Source organism: Platichthys flesus, chromosome 7, assembly GCF_949316205.1.
Source record: "Platichthys flesus chromosome 7, fPlaFle2.1, whole genome shotgun sequence".
NCBI lineage: Eukaryota > Metazoa > Chordata > Actinopteri > Pleuronectiformes > Pleuronectidae > Platichthys > Platichthys flesus.
In genome coordinates this window covers 11,097,549-11,117,876 of record NC_084951.1, presented here as the reverse complement: position 1 = coordinate 11,117,876, position 20,328 = coordinate 11,097,549, and the positions used below count along the sequence as shown (strand labels likewise).

The 20,328-nt window shown below is 40.3% G+C and overlaps 1 protein-coding gene across 1 annotated transcript in view; it reads left to right on the top strand.

Annotated features, from left to right (window-relative positions):
• The window catches only part of cacna1db (calcium channel, voltage-dependent, L type, alpha 1D subunit, b), a 69,722-nt gene that overhangs the window by 19,130 nt on the left and 30,264 nt on the right, over positions 1-20,328 (top strand). Inside the window, exons 4-14 of the mRNA XM_062392868.1 lie at positions 7,347-7,486; positions 7,996-8,138; positions 8,706-8,858; positions 11,141-11,337; positions 12,401-12,504; positions 12,761-12,930; positions 16,213-16,287; positions 18,008-18,095; positions 18,821-18,981; positions 19,125-19,350; positions 19,959-20,166. Of these exons, the coding sequence (XP_062248852.1) occupies positions 7,347-7,486; positions 7,996-8,138; positions 8,706-8,858; positions 11,141-11,337; positions 12,401-12,504; positions 12,761-12,930; positions 16,213-16,287; positions 18,008-18,095; positions 18,821-18,981; positions 19,125-19,350; positions 19,959-20,166 (1,665 nt within the window). The remainder of the gene's footprint in view (positions 1-7,346; positions 7,487-7,995; positions 8,139-8,705; positions 8,859-11,140; positions 11,338-12,400; positions 12,505-12,760; positions 12,931-16,212; positions 16,288-18,007; positions 18,096-18,820; positions 18,982-19,124; positions 19,351-19,958; positions 20,167-20,328) is intronic.

The window sequence follows — 20,328 nt, the reverse complement described above, 5'->3', positions numbered from 1 at the left end:
GGCCACATGAAATTTCTCGGCCCCTGTGAATACACATTGAAATCCACTAGACACAGATTTTTATATGAATCAGTATGAAATTGCACACACTTATTGATACTAACTCCCTAAACATGAGTAAAATTCTGAAACCAGTCCCGGTCTAATGGTTTCTTTCCTCACCCATCCTGCATCCCTTCAATCCATTTAGTAGCTTTTGAATAATCCTGCTAACTGTTGCAGAATTCACACAGTTACATTTCCGTTTGCTGTGGACACACCTGTTGTCCGAACTAATACACTAGTGTTTATTAGTTTAAAACTCCAGCGCTGCATTTTAGTGTGGATGGGCAGAAACAGAGATGTTTGGAAACCTATGATGACATAGACGCTCACAAACGCTTGCTGATTGGGTCTCTTTGATCATGATTTGTCACGTCCCTATCACATGCCCCCTTCTGCATGGAGGACAACAACCGGCACTAGCCTCAGCACTGGCTACCAGTATAGAACTCACCATGGATAATCCATTCCAAGCGTTACTGACCCTGTTGTCTTTGCTCAGAGCTGTTGTGCAGTTAAATTCACCATTTTACAATGATACAGTTGCTTACATGTGTAGGAGAAAAGCTTTTATTTGAGCAATCTGCGACAATTCCTGGGCATTAATGTCTTGTGTTCACACCGGCCAGTACATGACAAATTGGCGCGGGTCATCACTTGAAATGTGTTTGGTCAGGGATTACAACTGATACAGAGACAAAATGCTTGTTTTGACAGAGATTATTCTAGTTTGAAAATTCAATGGACAACGTTGTAGTATGGATGTTGCCTGTCCAAAGAACAAATCAACACTCAAACAAACGTGGGTGATAAAAATATAACTCGGACAACAGGTTTAGTAAATTTGGGAAAATAACATTGCAGATAATACGTTGTTTTTTTTTAAACCTTAACCTTTTCTCCTGTTGTTTGAAAACCTGCTCCACAGTTCATGCTCTGTGATTGCAAAAACATCATCTGGGACATTTTGTCCGTCCTCTGCACACACTCTGTTTGCGCTCTTGGCTTCAGCTCCAGCAACCAAATTTTCTTGTCAGGCTCCCAAAATAAGGGATTTGGAAGCTTACAGGACGCACGGCTCCTCCTTAAATCAATTAAGCTGCTTCGCTTTCTCTCTGCTGTGGTTCCCTGCTGTGCTGTGCTCTGGGTTTGGGTGAACAACATTTCAAAGCCATGCGGGGTAAGTTAAAAGGGGAAAGCAGAGCCCTCCCTCATCCAGTGGTGCTTACGTACTAAACACATATGTTGTTTTCTGCAGGTACTTTACCAAGCTCATGACAAATGTTTCCTGAAGGCAGACTATCCAGTTACTTAGTTAGTGGTGGATGTCATTAGCAGTTAAGAAGCCAATTAAGCTTATCTTCTCCAGAGATAATGAGATAATAGTCTATGGAATTTTATTATTTTAATTTGATTTAATATATTTTATATGTATAAAATACTGCGTACATTAACTTGCAGTCTTGCAGATTTAAATTGTGTTTACTGTCTAAATTATATTATTTTGAAAATGTTGCAGTTAAAGGACTGAGCCTTCGCTGTAGAGCATAATACTAACCTGCATGCTGTACCCGAGGCAGTTGTCTTGAGTATCTCAACTTCAAGTGTCATTCTCTGCCCACACACAAAACATGGTTGATTGTCATGGCAACGTTATGCCCATCACGGCCACACAACACGCACAGAAGGAGAGGACCACAATGCTCTGGTGTAAAGTTCTTCACTGAACACGGAGACAGGGAACGAGAACAGCTGCAACCAATAAACATTAATCTGTCATTTATCCTTTTGGTAAGGAGCCTACATGTAAAGTAAACCAAAAAATAAACCAAGCAACACAACTGTGCAGCTCTTCAGTAGAGACGAAGGTTGGCGGGTTCAGGTGCCACTTGTTTTCTCGCTCCGCACCCGACACCACTCTAGTTCAGGATGGAGCCACGTGTTACTCTCACACACCACTTACTGTCCAGGAACCCCCCCCCCCCCCCCCGGGATGTGAAAGATAAGACGGATTTAATTTTATGTAACATCATGCCACGTTTTTTATGGCTACCATGAGGTATGTAATAGGGAAGAGGCTAAAGACTGTTACTTTTTCTGCCGATAATATTAAATCCACTTCCAAGCGGGGGGGGGGGGGGGGGGGGGATTAGGGGTTATGTGAGTATTGCAGGTCTCCTCATTTGATTTAGTTTTTTAGTATGGATGTACATCCAAAATTACTTTTGGTCGGGTTATTTTGCTGGTGTTTTTTCCCAAAAATCTACAGTGAATTGATAACTGTTATGAATTGCTCAGCTGTTCCCCTTAAGTTGGTTTAGTCTTAGATATTTAATATACGATATTAAATTCAATCGAGCTGCACCAAATTTCACACGATCATAAATCATAAAATCATTTTATAAATACACCCACATTTTTTATGCCCTGCATTGTTCAAACCTAGGATCCGCTCCTTTTTCCATATCTGCCAAAGATATTTAATGGACTCTTTCTTGGTCCATCAATCAATCAATCAAATTTTATTTGTATAGCCCATATTCACAAATTACAATTCGTCTCATTGGGCTTTAACAGGGTGTGACATCCTCTGTGCTTCACCCTCAGCAAAAAAAACTACTAAAAACCCTTTTAACAGGGTAAAAATACGTAGAAACCTCAGAGAGAGCCACATGTGAGGGATCCCTCTCCTAGGACGGACAGAAGTGCAATAGATGCCACGTGCAGGAGAACATCATCAATAATCAAAGTCTCTAGCAGCATTGATGAAGGTAAGAATCCCGAAGGACGACCCCAACATGACATGCCAAGCAGTCCCGCTGCAATCACAGTCCATGGTCAGCAACCAGCGGGACCACGATCCACCATCCAGACCAGACGCCACTCCAGACCTCAGTCACCGTCCACCGCCGCCCAACAGGACCCATCACGAGCCACCACCGCGGTCCTGGTCCACCGCCCCTGCCAAATGCCAACGCGACACAGGGTTCGCCACCAGCACCACGATCAGCCAACATGACTCAGAATCCGCCACACTGGATCCAACACCGCGACCCCCGGTGCGCGATCCACAAACCGCAATCCATGGTGCGGCCACAGAGGCCCTGGATCTGCGGGTGATAAAGCAAAGGGATTCCGGGGAAGGGGGATAGGGATGGAGAAGAGGAAGGAGAAGCTGGAAAGAGAAGCTCCGTGTGTCATGTGTCATAAAATAGAACAAGTAACGTTCTGGCGCACTAATTAGCTCTAACTATAAGCTTTATCAAAAAGGAAGGTTTTGAGCCTACTCTTAAACAAACAGATGGTGTCTGCCTCCCGACCTGAAAGTGGTAGATTATTCCACAGCCGAGGGGCTTGATGGCTAAAAGCTCTGGCTCCTACTCTACTTTTAGAGAATTTAGGGACGACAAGTAGGCCTGAATTCTGGGAGCGGAGTGCTCTAGTGGGTTTATAAGGTACTAACAGCTCTTTAAGGTAAAAAGGCGCTATATTATTAAGGGCCTTGAAGGTGAGGAGGAGAATTTTAAATTCTATTCTAGATTTGACTGGAAGCCAGTGTAGCGATGCTAATACTGGAGAAATGTGCTCTCTTCTCTTTGTTCTCGTCAGGACACGCGCTGCGGCATTTTGGACAAGCTGTAGAGTCTTTAACGACTTCCTGCTGGAGCCTGATAATAATGAATTACAATAGTCCAGTCTCGATGTAACAAAGGCGTGGACTAGTTTTTCTGCAACTTTTTGCGAAAGGACATGTCTAATTTTTGAGATATTACGCAAGTGGAAAAAGGCGGTCCTAGAAATTTGTTTTAAGTGACTACTAAAGGATAAATCAGGATCGAAGATCACTCCCAAGTTCCTGACTGTTTCATTGGAAGCAAGGGCAATGTCGTCTAGCGCAGCTCTATCATTAGATAATGTATCTCTACATGTCACATCCTTCCACAAAACTCACAGGGGGCGACCACAAAACCTGCTTGGTTGTGGTACCTTTATTACCAGTATTATTACTAAATAATTCAAATGGGCAATCAAACTGTCTCAAGTAATGCAGGCAGTGTTGAACCTCTAAATCAATACATTGAGTTTACATTCTTTAATTTCTTAATTTTAAACTTCCATTTGCATTGTGTCTGTTGTGTGTATACTGTTTGTTTACACGTGTATTTGTGGGTTTACTCGGTGTGTAAGATCATGTGACCCCTCCATTCATTCCCTCCATTGTCCTGCAATAATCTCTATTCATCAGACACAGCCTGACTCACAGCAACACAACCCGAATGGAGTTGATACAGACACACAGACAGCTCCACACACATCTGAGCACACACACTTTGTCATCTGTTTGCCGAGCAGAAGAGCGGACATTTCAGACCAATGTAAACAACAGGAGGATGGAACAAGAATGTTAAATTGGTCGGAGGCAGGTGTGTGTTCATGCTCATGTGTGTGTGCTTCACTGCCTCTTATCTGTGCCACACAGCTCTGAGTCATGGCGCCTCTTGACCTGAACAAGTCATCACCCAGCTACTGTAATGGCACAGCACTCAGTTTACACCAGCTAACAATTAGGAGCACAAAGACCACCACCATTGTAGCCAAATCAATATTTACACGAGTTTGATGAGTGGAGGCCGCGGGCAGTTCTGCCGCATGAAATGAACACAGCAGTGATTCTCCAAGTTGTGGTCAAGATGAAGCTACTCTGATTACTGTTTGTCATTTTAGCCTTTATTTGATAGTCAACTGTGAAGAAGCAGATAATTTCAGACTCTATACATTAGCAATGATAGGAAAATCAGTTGGCAGACTATTGCGTTGTGTAACCCATCACGATGAATATTAAACCTGCATAAATATTTACCTCATTTTAGGAAGTTATGCTTTCATCTGTGTTCGTTTGTGTATATGTTTATTAGCTCAGCCGCATTTCACAACAACTACTTGATGGATTTCCATTAAGTCTTGATGGAAGGATGTGGTATTGGTCAGTGAAGATACCATTAGATTTGTGTGCGCAGATCCGGATCAGGGGGTAGATCAAGACGTTTCCTTTCCCTTTCTCTCCTAATTGTGAGATAGGGCGTTTCAACATTTTCTTTGATTTCTCAGGGATTTATTCATGGGGCTTGATGAAAACAACAAGTCACAATCAGGGAAATTATGCTATGAGTGTGAACAACTTATTGTGGTTGTATTGACTTGAGGGAATTGTTGGGTATCTGCTGTGGTGAGTGATATTTGTTATTGTTAGATTGAGGCAACACAGTTCAGGCTAAAACAACGTTACCAACACAAGTAGACAAATTGTAGCTAGAACAATGTTTTTTACAAACTCTGTTTTTCCTTGTTATGGATTACAAAACTCAACAAAATGTGATTATTGATTTCTTTACAGATATTGGTTTCCTTATAAAAACACTATTTTTTTGTAATTTCTATAAGAAATAGGTTTTCCACATAAAGTGTTACAATAGTCTAAATATTACACACAAAAGGCTTTGGAGGCTTCAGGTTTACAGATCATGATGTGTGAGCTGCCCATTAGACAAATGGTCCTGCAAACTCTCTCATGTCAATATCTGCTAAACTCTGAGTCGAGACCAACTCTCCCCTTCCAGCATATGAATGTGAAAACAGGGTTCTAGTGCAGAAACATCAATCTGCTCAGCCAAGGCCAAACATCCAAGTGAAGTGACAATAAGCAAAATCCTCCTTTGAATAGCAGGGGGACTTAAATGAAAGCCAGTGGCTGCCTGAAAAGAAAACGTTGACGGTATTAAATCAGAAAGGCTGCTGTTTAAGTACATGCTCTTACAGTGGCTGTATCTAGTTTACCATTTCTAGGAGCGTCAATAATCCCTGTGTAAAACTGTCTTGCTTTTATTCAGAAATGTGGTTAGTGTGTGTGTGTGTGTGTGTGTGTGTGTGTGTGTGTGTGTGGGTGTGTATTTCTGCGGATCGCTCTGCCCGTGTATGTGGGTGTGAAGTCTGAGTTTGCGTGTTACTGTTGTCTTCAGCGACTTCCTGTGAGCACGAATGTGTTTGTGTGAATCTTTGTGCGTGCTCTCAAAGTTTAAGTCCTTTAAACAATCAAGAGACAGGCTTAACTTAATGTGCCCTCAAACGTGCCACGGCCAACTAACCTTTTGCAATGAGGTAGTCAGAGTGAAAGAGAGAGAAAGAGAAAGAAAGAGAGAGAGAGATTGTGTGTGGGAGAGACAGAAAGAAGTGAGATATGTAGGAGAGTGATTGGTGCTCTTGTGGGAGAGAAAGAAAGTGGAGCTGAGAAAGTGAAACAATGTGTTATCACAATAAATAGATGTGTCTGAGGCAACGTCCAAATTCAAGGAATTGCTCCCATCATCAGACACATTGTCACCATGGAAACACACTGATGACGCAGCAGGACGTACAGTATGGCTGAACAGGTTTGGCCCTGAAAGTGATTTATTTTGTATTGCATTTCCTAGAGATCATCTTTCAATCAAACAGCACAGGCCATGTTGTGACATCTTCCCCTGGGTGTTCTCTCTGATGAGTTTCTGTTGTTGTTAATGTACTCTGATGTTCATTGTATTTTTATAAACGAGAAATGAATGACTCACATCCCTTTGTTAAAGGCGAGTGTTACATGTTTCTCAATGCTGAGAGGTGTACCCATGTTTACAGCCATGACCAGGGGGGTTGCAACTGGGTAGATAAGGAAGGCTATTACGTGTGGCCCGAGCCTCCAAAGAGGATAAAGACTGACTGGAACACTACTACCTCACAGACTGTAGCAAAGCATTTGATAGAAGAGCTTCGTCCGAATCTGCCGGATCTGAGTGTGTGTTTATGGAAAGCTTTCATCGCCGCCACCTGCATTCTCACCATAGTTCTCTGCTTTGGATCACCTGGTTCATCTCTGCTTGTTTTCCACACTCAGCCACATAACTCTCTGGACTCGTTGTCCTCAAAAAGTAAAAATAGTTGATAGTTGATGATTGATTTTGATGATTGTATTATGTTTTGCTTGGTCAGGACCTGATTTTAAGTCAGAAGTTAGAGTCATTAGGCTGTGGAAGTCGAAACAAGGATACTTTAATGCAGACTTTGACAAAAAAGAAATACATTTTTGTGCCAATTGTGCCAGCCATGGGATATGTCTTCATTATTGAGCCTTATACCTGTCTGTAACATGCACATTCTTTGGCTAAGAGTCAATTTATTTGCTCAAGTTTAATATAACTTTCCTCTTTCGTTATTTTCTCCTCCTCTCTCTCTCCCTGCAATTTTCCTTCCGTTCCTCCTTTCTCTCCATGCAGGAAACAGTAGAGTATGCCTTCCTCATCATTTTCACCATAGAGACATTTCTGAAGATTATTGCCTACGGCCTGGTCATGCACCAAAACTCCTACGTCAGAAACGGCTGGAACATGCTGGACTTTGTCATTGTCATTGTGGGGTAAGTACCTCCATAGGTAGCTGTGTGTATGTACCAACTCACACAATCATAGATGCAAATACACACTTAGACAATGATCTTATTCTTGACAGCTAGGCTTAAAACTTTATATACACACTCATAGAGTTACTTGTGTACACACCCACACACACACACACATACACACACATACACACACACACACACACGCACACCCACACGCACACACAAACACAGATAGACACATGCAAGGCCTTGTTATTTGTGATGGTTTATCAGTAGACCACGTGGCTCCTGAGGGATGTAAACTGTGATGAGTGCAAGGTAAATATGCACAGACATAAATGACACACACACATAAACCATGTATATAAGCAAACACTTACGCACACACAGGTGCATACAAAAGTACAAAGAGGATTTTTGGCTTTGCTATCTGCGTTCTGTCTCTTACGCTTTCATCTTTTTTTGCATCGGTGACAGCATCTCCATCACAGATATTTTTTTCCTTTCTGTCTCTTGCTCTCCAGGTTGTTCAGTGTTGTTCTGGAAATGATAACCAAAGACGCTGACTCTGGTGGACAGTCTGGAGGCAAACCTGGGGGGTTTGACGTCAAGGCCCTCCGAGCCTTCCGCGTGCTTCGACCCCTTCGCCTTGTCTCCGGAGTTCCCAGTGAGTTAACGCAGAGCTGTTTTTGAGCCTTAAACTACGTATTTGAGCCAATTTTCCAGCCAAGTCACATCACTACTCACTATTGTACATTATGTCACTCTATTGTTACCTCTGTTATATATCTATAAATGATTAAATTATACTATATTATATAAACTGAAATGTAATGTATTACTTATGGAAAGCATCTGTGTCGACCCTACTGGTATGATCAGTTCCTTTATTTCCCAGGAGACACTGCTTCCTTCACAGTTTCTGTTTTCGGTTCACATCTGGCCTCACATGAAGTTGCCTTAATGTGTCTGCTTTCTTTGAGTTGCCATAGCGACAAATCATTCACCACTTTCAGCAAGGAGGGGACCTCTGCAAAAGATGAAGTTGAACTGACATTTTAAATTTCTATTCTACTTTACCATTCGTCTTTGTTGTCAACAGCAGCCGGTTTGTTGGCATTCAAACTGGTATCATCAGTGGTATCATGAGGCTGGGTAGATAGTGGGATGTTGTTTGTCTGAGTATAATAACATGTTTATTAGTCCTGACCTTGGCTTATGTGTATATTTGCAGGTTTACAGGTGGTTTTAAACTCCATTATTAAAGCCATGGTTCCCCTGCTTCACATCGCTCTGCTCGTCCTCTTCGTCATCATAATCTACGCCATCATTGGCCTGGAACTCTTCATCGGCAAAATGCATGCCACATGCTATGTGATACAAACAGGTAAGGTGGTGCTAAGATATTCCTTTATATTTTGGTTTTAGTTGTTTTATTTGATACTCATGCATGATAGTGAATTGTGAGAGAGTCACTCCTAGACCTACGTATGCTCTGGCAACAGTCATTGGCCAGAGGAATTATGTTTTGGGGTTGTCTGTACATCTGTATGTACATCTGTCCCATTTTGTAAACATGATATCTAAAGAATGCCTTCGGGGAAATTCTGAAAATTTGGTACAAACGTTTGGACTCTGTTTTGGTCTTTTGAATGTGGTATCTCAAGTCTGCTTTTAGGGAATTCCCTCAATTGTTGACCACTTGTCACTTGGACTCAAAGCTCGAAGGTCATAGTGACCTCATATAAGTCTTGACAAAAAGGTATATAGACATTAGACACAGAAACTGCACTAGTTGGTGGAGGCTTGCAACCACAGGGCGGTAATTCTAGTTAAACCAATTCCACAACCTTCCTACAGCACAGTGTCAACCGATATATACATCGGTTTAAGATTAATAGACTACAGTATTTAATTCCTCAGGATGAATGGACACATGTTCCTTTTACACGTATGAATGGCAACAAGCTGCTGAAAATGGGACAGAACAACAGATGGTGGAATTAAATGACTAATATCTGGCTGTTATGTAAACATGCTTGACCTTTACTCCAGCATTGCTTCCAACATGAAAGGATCATTCAAAAAGTATGAATAAATTGATTGACAGTCCTGTTCTAACATGGCAAACAGGGATAGGTGGGCTATACAGCGTGTCACTCTCTGTCATGTGCTGTACACCTAACCCTGTCCTGTCTCGCTCTTTCTCGCTTTGATCTCTTTTGATATGTTTGTTTGTTAAAGTCAGGAGAGGCATTGTAGACATGGCTCATACGGTTCTTTTAGAGGGAGATGGAAGCGGCTTTTGATCCCCCTTTCCTTGTGTCTGCTCGGTTAGAGAAGGGACTGAGTCTGATGGAAAGTCTGACATGTCGTTGGCTCGTCTACATTGCATTTGCCATGTGCATGTACATTTGTGAGTGGGTGTGGTTTCATTTGAGCGTGTTCCATAAATATCTGCATCACTTATGTAATGACGCCATGGTGACAGAACATCCAGTAACAAAGTATGACCTAGCCGACTGTGTTCCAATACGCTGTATGGAAAGCTGATCTCCATGTTGTGAGGCAGCTTAAATGCTGGAACTCGCTTTTATCATTTCAAGACCAGCAGAAAATAGGATGGGTTGGAAAATGGGATTTAAAAGAGCAGAACTTATGACAAAAGGTTAATAATGGCAGAGTCTTAAAAAATATAAAATTTCAAAAGGAGGCTAAGCCACAGCATTGAGGTAACCAGTATAAACATGATGATCAAATATTATGAATAAGACCTAAGTCAAAAAGTCCCTTATGCATGTTTTTTCTTTCTCCATAGTGCTCTCATATCCCTTTTTTCTTTCTTTCGTTTAATGCCTTTCAATCTCCGAAGGTACTTTAGGATGAGGAAAACTGTGTTGTGGTCAGAACACAGAAGCAGCACTCCCAGTACATTATGAAATGGTCTTGGAATGATAGAGCAACTCTGGTGTTGAGTGTTTTCTCAACTAGCTGCTTTGGAAATCTGTTCTTTATAGCTTACGTAGAGAGAAGCTGTAAAGTCATAAGGAAAATATAAAAGAAGGGTTATCTTTAAAAGGGAGATATAAGAAAAGTGTTTCTTTGAAATAGAAGGCTGTAACAGTCAGAGATGTTCACCTGTACAATCCTGCACTGAACAAATCTATTCTGAAACAACTACTGATGGACAACTAATGTCAAGATGCTAAGACATTTGGAGAACTCTAATGTTCTGCAAATGGGTTTGTTGACCTACAAAAGAATCAAGTCATCTTCCGCAGCCTTTATATGATGGTCGAATTGAGGATGGATTTGTGGGGGCTGATACCAATATTAGGGAGAAAGAAAACATTTCCAATGCCAATATTTACATATATAAATAAACATTGTTAAGGATTTCTAAGATGTTCTTATCACACCTTTATGCCATGTAAATGTTATTGAGGCTTGATATTTTAGAGTTTAACCATACATTTATTATTTTATGCATCATATCGTTGTGTATTAGCAAAATAAACACAGATATATCTGTGAATTTATCAGCCAACTGATATAATGGTCGGTTTCTAGTTTCAAAACATGGTGATATAAGCCTCAGTTGGTTTATCCCGTTTATATTTCCAGTTTGATTTTATCATTCACAGATTTGAATGATATATTTGTCTACAGGTGTCCTCTCTGAAGAAGAGCCCACACCATGTGCGGTATCAGGGCACGGCCGTCACTGCATGTTCAACGGTACAGTTTGCAGAGAGGGCTGGCAGGGCCCCAACAACGGCATCACCAACTTCGACAATTTTTTGTTTGCCATGCTCACCGTGTTCCAGTGCATCACCATGGAGGGCTGGACTGACGTTCTCTACTGGGTAATCTCCAAAGTGACTCTAATGAAGACCACATTTGTTTATGAATCTACTCTGTGTCTCATTTTTTGCATTTTTTGATTTTGACAGAACCATCTAAGAAATCTTTTAAAAACTAGGTGACATATTTGCTCGTAAGTGAATTTAAATGTTTAATCACATCAGAGGATGTCAGATGTTATATTGGCATCACAAATTAATATCTAATCAAAAATACATTCAGTTAAAGGATGGGAGTATTCTTGGTCATTGAATTATCTGGAAATAACATTCACCGGACACAATCATCACAAATGCCCTTTGCTTCTCATTTGTGAAAATCACCAACAGCTTTTCAACAACCAAAACACTCAGTTATAATCACAATCCACCCACGTCCTTTTATTGACAGAGACCCTCTTCTATGAAATAATGAACCTCTCTCCCTCCTTCTCGCTCTCTCTCCTCCTCACACACCCTTTAATTTCTAAAGCATGTATGTGTTGCCATGGCGATACCATGCGAATGCTGTTTTCAAAGTGTCAAAGGAAGGACACTCAAAAAAAGATAAGAATGAAGATGGAGAAGGAATAGATTACTTCAGTCTGACCTTTGAGCTCTCCTGCAGATATCAATTGATCGCTACTACAGTGTGGGTGGCAACATTTTGTGCGTTGGTTTTTTTGAGAATTTGCGTCATCTCCGTGAATATTAGACCAAGTGAGAGGTTTTATAATATCCCAGATGTGAGGTTATAAATTCACAAACTCCATTATCTCCTCCAAACTATTAAATGGCACTCTAGCTATGTGGTGTGGTCTTTGGCTACAACCCACATTTCTAATATATATATAATTTTGTAATATTTCCTGTCACTCATTACTAATCTCCCACAAAAGGTGTTGTCTTTATCATTATCAGAGTTCATCACTAATAACAGTCATAAAGTGGCTGGTGAGGATTTGAATGGCAGGTGGTTTTACTGCTGGACACTGAAAAGTACACCATCGATCAATTTTAAAACCATGTATAAACCAGGATTATATGTTTTCCTCTTTTCTCTGTCTCTGGTCGTGTTCCCATGTAGATGAATGATGCAATGGGCTTTGAGCTGCCTTGGGTTTACTTTGTCAGTCTGGTCATCTTTGGATCCTTCTTTGTCCTCAACTTGGTCCTTGGAGTGTTAAGTGGGTAGGTAGTGTGTGTACTTTGTTTTGGGTTGTCCTTTTTTTCCTTTTCTGGAACTGATGTTTCTGACAAATGACTTCCCAAGTTTGTACAAAGACTAGGAATATGTCTTGAAATATTATGTGAAATGGTTTTAATTCTTCAAATATAAGAATATATATAAATATATAATGATTTCTTGGGGGAAAAGCACCTGTCCTGATCCTGTACAGTATTATGTGATGCAGGTTTGAATGTTATTATGCTCTGCCATGTCCAGAGAGTTTTCCAAAGAGCGAGAGAAGGCCAAGGCTCGGGGAGACTTCCAAAAGCTCCGTGAGAAGCAGCAGTTGGAGGAAGACCTAAAGGGCTACCTGGACTGGATTACCCAGGCAGAGGACATCGACCCTGAGAACGAGGAAGAAGGAGACGAGGAGGGCAAGCGTAACCGTGAGTTATCACTATTCTTGTCTAAAGCAGGGAAATGAAGAATACAGACAGAACTCTGTGTTTCCAAGCCTTAATTGAGTGTTGCCGGTCTTTTTACTCTATCAAGAGTGAACAGAGGGAGATGATGAGGCCAAACATCTACTCACCCACCTGCTGTTCTAACAGATTATCTCAATTATACTTTGCCTTATATACGTCTTAAAGAAAATGTCTGAATACCAGGGAAAATTGCCCTGGCTCAGCTGTTGGGTTGTTAAAAAATACATTAAAACGTATACATAGCTTTTTTCCATAGTTACACTGATCAACTGTATGGTTACAAGGAGTTTATATGATGATCTCATTTGATATTCACTAAGGACCGTATCAACCTTACAGAGATACATAAAACATTTGGTAAATACTGTGTGTGTCCGAGAGAATCAACCCAGAAATCTGAAACTTAGTGTCACAAAATGTTGACAAAACTGACAACCTGTTTTTGCCTTCACACCAGAGACAGACAGACGGCTGAAGGGTTGTCTATTCAGGGAATTTCTTCAAAGTTGGTACAAATATTCACTTGACTCAAGGTTGACCTGAATAGAATTTGGTGGTCCAAGGTCAAAGGTCAAGATAACTGTCACAAAGCACATTTTTCCTTGTGAATGCGATATCCCCGGAATGCCTTAACGGATTTTTTTCAGATTTGGCCCAAACATTTATTTCAACTTTGATTACATTTTTTTGTTGCAAAAGGTCAAAGGCTAAGGTCATGGTGGCATCACACAAGTATGTTTATGTTTATCTTTAACATGATGTCTTTAGATCAGCTTGAGGGAATGTCTTAAAATTGGGTACAAACGCTCAGTTAAAGATGAGTTCAATCATTTTTGATGATTAGACTTTGGTGGTCAAAGGTCAAGGTCAAGGTGGCCTCAGAAACATGTTTTTGGCCTCTTGAAAGTGATATATATAATACAGATCTGGAATTTATTCAGCTTTATCAGTTTGATCAGTACAAAGAAATTTGACTGCTTGGTGGAATCATACAATCACACTGCGGTAATTCTAGTTTCAAAATGGCCTTTTTCTTCTTTGTCTCTTACTTTCAATTTGGCCACCTCCTCCACGTCTACTTGATGTCTTCATCACTTTATCTTTTTGCCTTTTGTTTGAACTGAGACAGAATATTTATTTCCAGATCATCACTCACAGAAAAGAATTCTCACTTCAGAATCAAGTCATTTCTCACATTTCCTGAACTCAGGCTTGGACCATGAAGAAAGTTCATCTGCTATTTAGTTGTTACGTTTTTATGAGGTAACTGACCTCTGCAGTAACAGAGGGAACACTGGACAGTTTTCACACATTTTATTTTAGTAAACAATCAACGGATTACCAAGCATAATAAAAGTAATCCTCATTTATCTCTATTCAATTAGGCACGCTTTGGAAATAAAGCAAAGGTGGAAATATACTCGTTAAACATACTTATCAGATGAAAGGCTGGATTACATTACATTACATGTCATTTAGCTGACGCTTTTATCCAAAGCGACTTCGTTTTTAGAACACTCATCATTTTATGAGGGGCCATCTAGGGGTTCAGTATCTTGCCAAGGACACTTAGGCATGCAGATGGGATAGAGTGGGATTCAAACCGGCAACCTTCTTGTTGCAGAGCACCCGCTCTATCCCCTAGGCCACGCTCTCCATGGCTCTGGATGGCTGAGTTTAGATTATTTACGTGTGTATTGATGTGAGGATCCCATCACACTCTGACCTTCAGGTCCCATTCGGGAAGTCATATAATTTGACTGGCATTAAAAAGTAGAAGCACCTGCAAGAAGATATTTATTAAAAAGCAGATGCTCTGTGATAAGAACCAAAATGCTTGGTCATTGTTTTTTGGCTGCAAATTTTTTTTAGGCTGAACCTTGTTTTTGTATCAAATTAAATATCTAGGTGGTAAGGGAACAGGGTCGTGCTCTGTTATTACTATATAGTTCCTTTTTATATTTCACACCCTTTTCTTGACTCATTATGGCTCAGTGCTGTTATTTTACAAAATGGTCAGAGTGTTTTTAGAATGTGCACTTTCCCTAGAATCTTCTATATTTTTTAATTATTTAAAGTCATGGTTAAATCTATTACATTTATTATACTTATTTAAATTTATAATTTATTCAAATAATGAAATAGAGTTTGTGGACAGAATGCATTTGCTAAAGGTTGAGTCGAATGAAATGTAGCTGTAAACCGCCTGAAACCAACTGCACCTTTTAAAAGTTTGTGAACCAGTTCCTCAGTTTGGCACAGAGTGATGTTTGATGGCAGCCTTGCCTATCGTCTTAATACAGTGCCTTAAAACCAGTGACCAGTGCTTCTGCGCCTGTCTGTTTTCTTTGTCCTCCATTAGTTTCCGTGCTTCCGACTTCTGCTGTCATTGTTGTAGACGACACACCCAAACAACCTACTAACTCTCTTTCCTTGATTCCTGCAGTGTCTGTGTGCCTTGTAAAAAATAAAAAATAAATGTCTGCTAACATTAGTTTTATTCCTCCTTTATCTTCCTTTTGTTTCCCAGTTCTTCTTCCCTTGTCGCCAACAGTTGTTCTCTTCTGTGCCTTCCTTCTATTGTCTGCTTTCTTACTGGAGGCTTGTGTTTTTCTGGTCCCCCCCAGTCTAACATCATATTACATAGTTGCTCTGTCCAGAACTGGATGTAGCTCGAGCAACACTGAACTTGAACTGAGAATTACTATATTTAAAGCACCAGATAGATTTACAGTTTTAAACATGATATTTGACAACCAGTGCATTCTGATGGGCAGTGTAAGGACGAGACTGGTTAAAAGTACCTTAGTCACATCTTTGGCTTTTTCCTATTTGCACAGTATATTATTAAAAACTGCTTTTACGTAATGCCATCATATACTTCAAGCAAATGTATGTACAAATTTTTGCAAATACTTAAAAGCTAGTTTTACTGTTAAACTGTAATGTCTCAACTTTCTCTTTCGTGTAACTTGCAAGTCGCAGAAGCAAATAATACAGATACGTTTTACTTAGGAAGAGCAGGTTAATTGATTCAGTCAGGTACAGGTAGATGACGTCACTGTCCGTCCTGGACACTTGTTTAGTTGCTCTGCTTGGTGTAGACATGGTAGCTGTGTCAGTGGTTTGTACTGCTGCTGTCTCTTCTTGTACATTCCTCTCTTTCTCTCTTGTTCTGCTGTGTACTGACTCACTGCTTCCTCTGCTGTCTGGCTGTGTGAACTGCTTGTTGGTATCACCAAGGGGTCACGCTGGCTGACCTCACTCAGAAGAAGAAAGGGAAGTTTGGCTGGTTCACCCAGTCCACAGAGACACAGGGTAAATGTGTGTTCTGGCAGACAGTTCCTCCTCGTCCTGCAGGACGTCTTTCTGCGTGCATGTGCTCCCCCTATGCTATCGTTTGTGCTTTTGTATTCACATGCCCTTTGTCGAACTGATCCCTATCATCTTTATCACAACAAAATTCATCTCATGAAACTGAATTGTTCTCAGCTGAAAAAAACCCCAACATAAAATGCTCTACTGCTTGTGAAATTAATCAATTCTTTGTAGAAAGCAAGAAAAGAAATGCAAATGTAGCCATGGAGGATTTTACTGAGCAGCGTTGTCGTCTTTGTCTGGAGAAGTGCCCATTTATGGGAAATAATGCTTTTGCTCTGAGAGAGAATAACACTCACACGAGAGAGGTTCATATTCAACATGGTTTATCATAGTACACATGTTGCACCTTCAGTGTGTAAAGATATAATATCAAATACCTTTTTAACCAACTTTACATTACTGGTTTTAATATATATGAAAACATGAAAAGTTTACTTTTACACCAGAGAAAGACTGAATTAAAATTTAAATCAATACGACACACCGCTGTTCATACACATTAATTGGTAAGCATTGTGTCAAATACCCTAATTTTAGATAAATAATAATAATACATTAAAAAAAGTTTCCATCTGATGCCTTGGGATATATGACATGCTGTACTTTAACCAGATGTTTAACATTTTTCATTGAGTTTAGTTTTAGTTCTGACAAAGTCTGAAATGTATAAAATACATTGAGCTAAAATGAATGTTTCCAGTTCATCGTAGATTAATTGAGTAAAATGTATATTTAGGTAAATGAAGATAAACAGAACCGTCACAATATGTTGGTTCCCTTCATCCATTCATGATCATTTTGAATTTCTCTCATTTGTCATATTACCTGTATGTACAGTATATATGATTTCCAATATACTGTATCATGTAACCTTGTCACTGTGTAAGTGATACTTGCTCAACACACAGACTTGGCCCAAATAGTTTGATCAAATAATTTTACTGGATGATGCCATCAGCTCTGAAAGGATTATATTTACACTAAAGATGTGTCGCAAGTGAAATATTAAATCTGTGTAACAATATTTTCATTTTGATAGGCTAGTCATTGATAAAACGAATGAACAAATTGTACAATCTAATTTGTCTCAGTTCTGGCAGCTTGCACTCACTGTGACTTCATCTTTGCCAATTCATCTTTTTGTGTCATGAAACAAAACAGATTTCACATCTGTTCTGCAAATGAATACTGTCAGTCTCTGTGTTTGAGAACTAAAACAGTTTGGATTTAAGGAGAAACCTGGCTGAGTTTCCTCTTAAATGACGGCAAAGTTTGGGGGGGGGGGAGTTGGTCACACTAACATGCCCTCCATTTTCAGCTTTTGTTTTTATTTTCTGGTGGTTTGTCTCGGCCCAAAGTGAAAAAAAGTCTTTCAATCAACTTACAATCAACAGCTAAGTTTTAAAAATAAGACTTCATCGTTTATTGATAGGTCACGAGCACTTGCTCTGTTGTTGTACTTTCAGTCAAAGGTTTGATCAGCATTAATAAGACTTAACAGATAAACACAATTCTGTCACACTATTGCCAAGCCAAACCAAAAATGCATGTGTGTGTCACTCGGTCATCATGTGACTTGTTGATGAGACCTGTTTCCTTTGCCCTGTATTTCTGCGTTAACTCACTTTTGTGTGTGTGTGTATGTGTGATACCATAGCGAGCATGCCCACCAGTGAGACGGAGTCGGTGAACACAGACAATCACAATGGAGAGGAGGACAAATCACCGTGTTGTGGACCACTGTGGTGAGTTTGACATATTATAACTGACTGACAGTCCAGTCACTTACAATGGGCCAATAGAAAAGCGGAGTGTTTCAGGGACATTTTCACCAGATAAATGACTATATATATAACTCAAACCCAGAATGCAAAGCTGCACATGTTGTTTCCATTTATTAAAAGTTGCTTCATTTTTTATTCTCCTCAGTCAAAAAATTACTAAGTCAAAGTGCAGGTTAGTACCTTGGCCTGATGCATTTTTTATTTCATTCAACTCATCTTGCACGGCTGATGTTTGCATGGCTGTTGACATCATATTTCAATGCTGAAAGCTCTGATCTCAAACGTCTCCATCTGTGTTCGTGTCCACTTCAGTGTTTTGACATTTGTCCACCATGTATCATGTTTTATATGTGACACACTCACGACAGTCTTTATCCTGACCTCACCACAGTCCCATCATTGTGTTTTTCTCCCTTTGCACCTCAAACTCTATTTTCAGACTTCGTTCTAATCCGTCTTTGTTTCATTTGATTCATTGTGATGTTGTGCTGTCATGTTATTTCACCATATGTTAAACGCATATGGGAGAAATAAAACCTTTCAAGTCAGGAGATGTCATTCCAAAACATGTGCGAGAGTTTTCCATTAACTCATACGATAATATCTCATCGGGAAAATAAACTGTTCTGAACCTGCTCCCACTTGTCCTGACAATTGATCCTAAAGTGCAGCTGTTTGTCTGTCAGTCGTCAGTCGCGGCGTTGGAACCGGTTCTGCCGCAGAAAGTGCCGTGTAGCGGTGAAATCAGTGACGTTTTATTGGCTGGTCATCATCTTGGTGTTCCTCAACACTCTCACCATCGCCTCTGAGCACTACAACCAGCCCGACTGGCTGACTGAAGTACAGGGTATCTATTTCTATTCTGTTTTTGTTCTACTGTTGTGTTTGTAAATCATGTGTTTAGGTCCGTTTTTTTTCTCCATTTTTGTTCAATGATGAGATGTTTGATGATACTGTAAACAGCTTGTCTGACTCTCCTCTCCTGGCCAGACATAGCCAACAAGGTCCTCCTGGCCATGTTCACCATGGAGATGCTGGTGAAGATGTACAGTCTGGGGCTGCAGGCGTACTTCGTGTCCCTGTTTAACCGCTTTGACTGTTTCGTGGTGTGCGGAGGCATCGTAGAGACCATCCTGGTGGAGCTGGCCATCATGTCTCCTTTGGGCATCTCGGTTTTCCGCTGCGTACGCCTGCTCAGGATCTTCAAAGTTACTCGGTGAGCACCCAGAAAGACCTGAGTGTGTTTTCTGGATGTGGTAGAGAAGATTTATATGTGGCTGTCCCTTTCTGTTTTTATTCTATAATAAAGAAATGATTCAGATGATTCAGTAAGGCATTACAATAAACTTAATAAAACAACATTTTTTGATCAATTTCAATCCTTATTAAAAAATAAATCTTCACCTTTCAGTACAATTCAGACCTGTGCAACAAACAAACAGTGTCAAAATCACTCAAACGCAGAAAGGTACTTTGATAAGACATTTGCAGCCAGACTGTTGTGACAACACTGTCACTCCAAAGCGACTTCATCTCTATATAAAGTATATGGTTGCAACAGAGTGTTCTGTAAAATTATGGCAACATTTCCCAGATATGTCATTTTGTGCCAATGACGTAATCTGAAGCCAGTGTCTGTGCAGTAGCCGCTGTATTGAGGTCCTGCCAATTCAAGCCTTTGACTAATCGCAAGTCAATTTCAGCTGTCAATAATGATAATTTAAACCAAACTAACCAGTTTGTCAGTATTGTCATTTCTATATTTGCTTGGCTTTCCTTGTGTCTGACCTTCTGCTAAGTTGTTGTGTATCTTCTCCTCTCCAGTCACTGGGCATCTCTCAGTAACCTGGTGGCCTCTCTGCTCAACTCCATGAAGTCCATTGCCTCCCTGTTGCTGCTGCTCTTCCTCTTCATCATCATTTTCTCGCTGCTCGGCATGCAGCTCTTTGGGGGCAAGTTCAACTTTGACGAGACAGTGACCAAGAGGAGCACGTTTGATAATTTCCCCCAGGCTCTGCTCACCGTGTTCCAGGTTGGTGCTTGGTTTTATTCAGAACACTCAGATAGAACTTGCAGGATGTATAACATCCGATCTCAAGAACAGCTTGAACTGATTCGAGATTCAAACTCAACACAATGCTCTCTGCTTAGGTATGTAGACTGTTATTGGATTTTTTTAAAATACTAGAGCAGT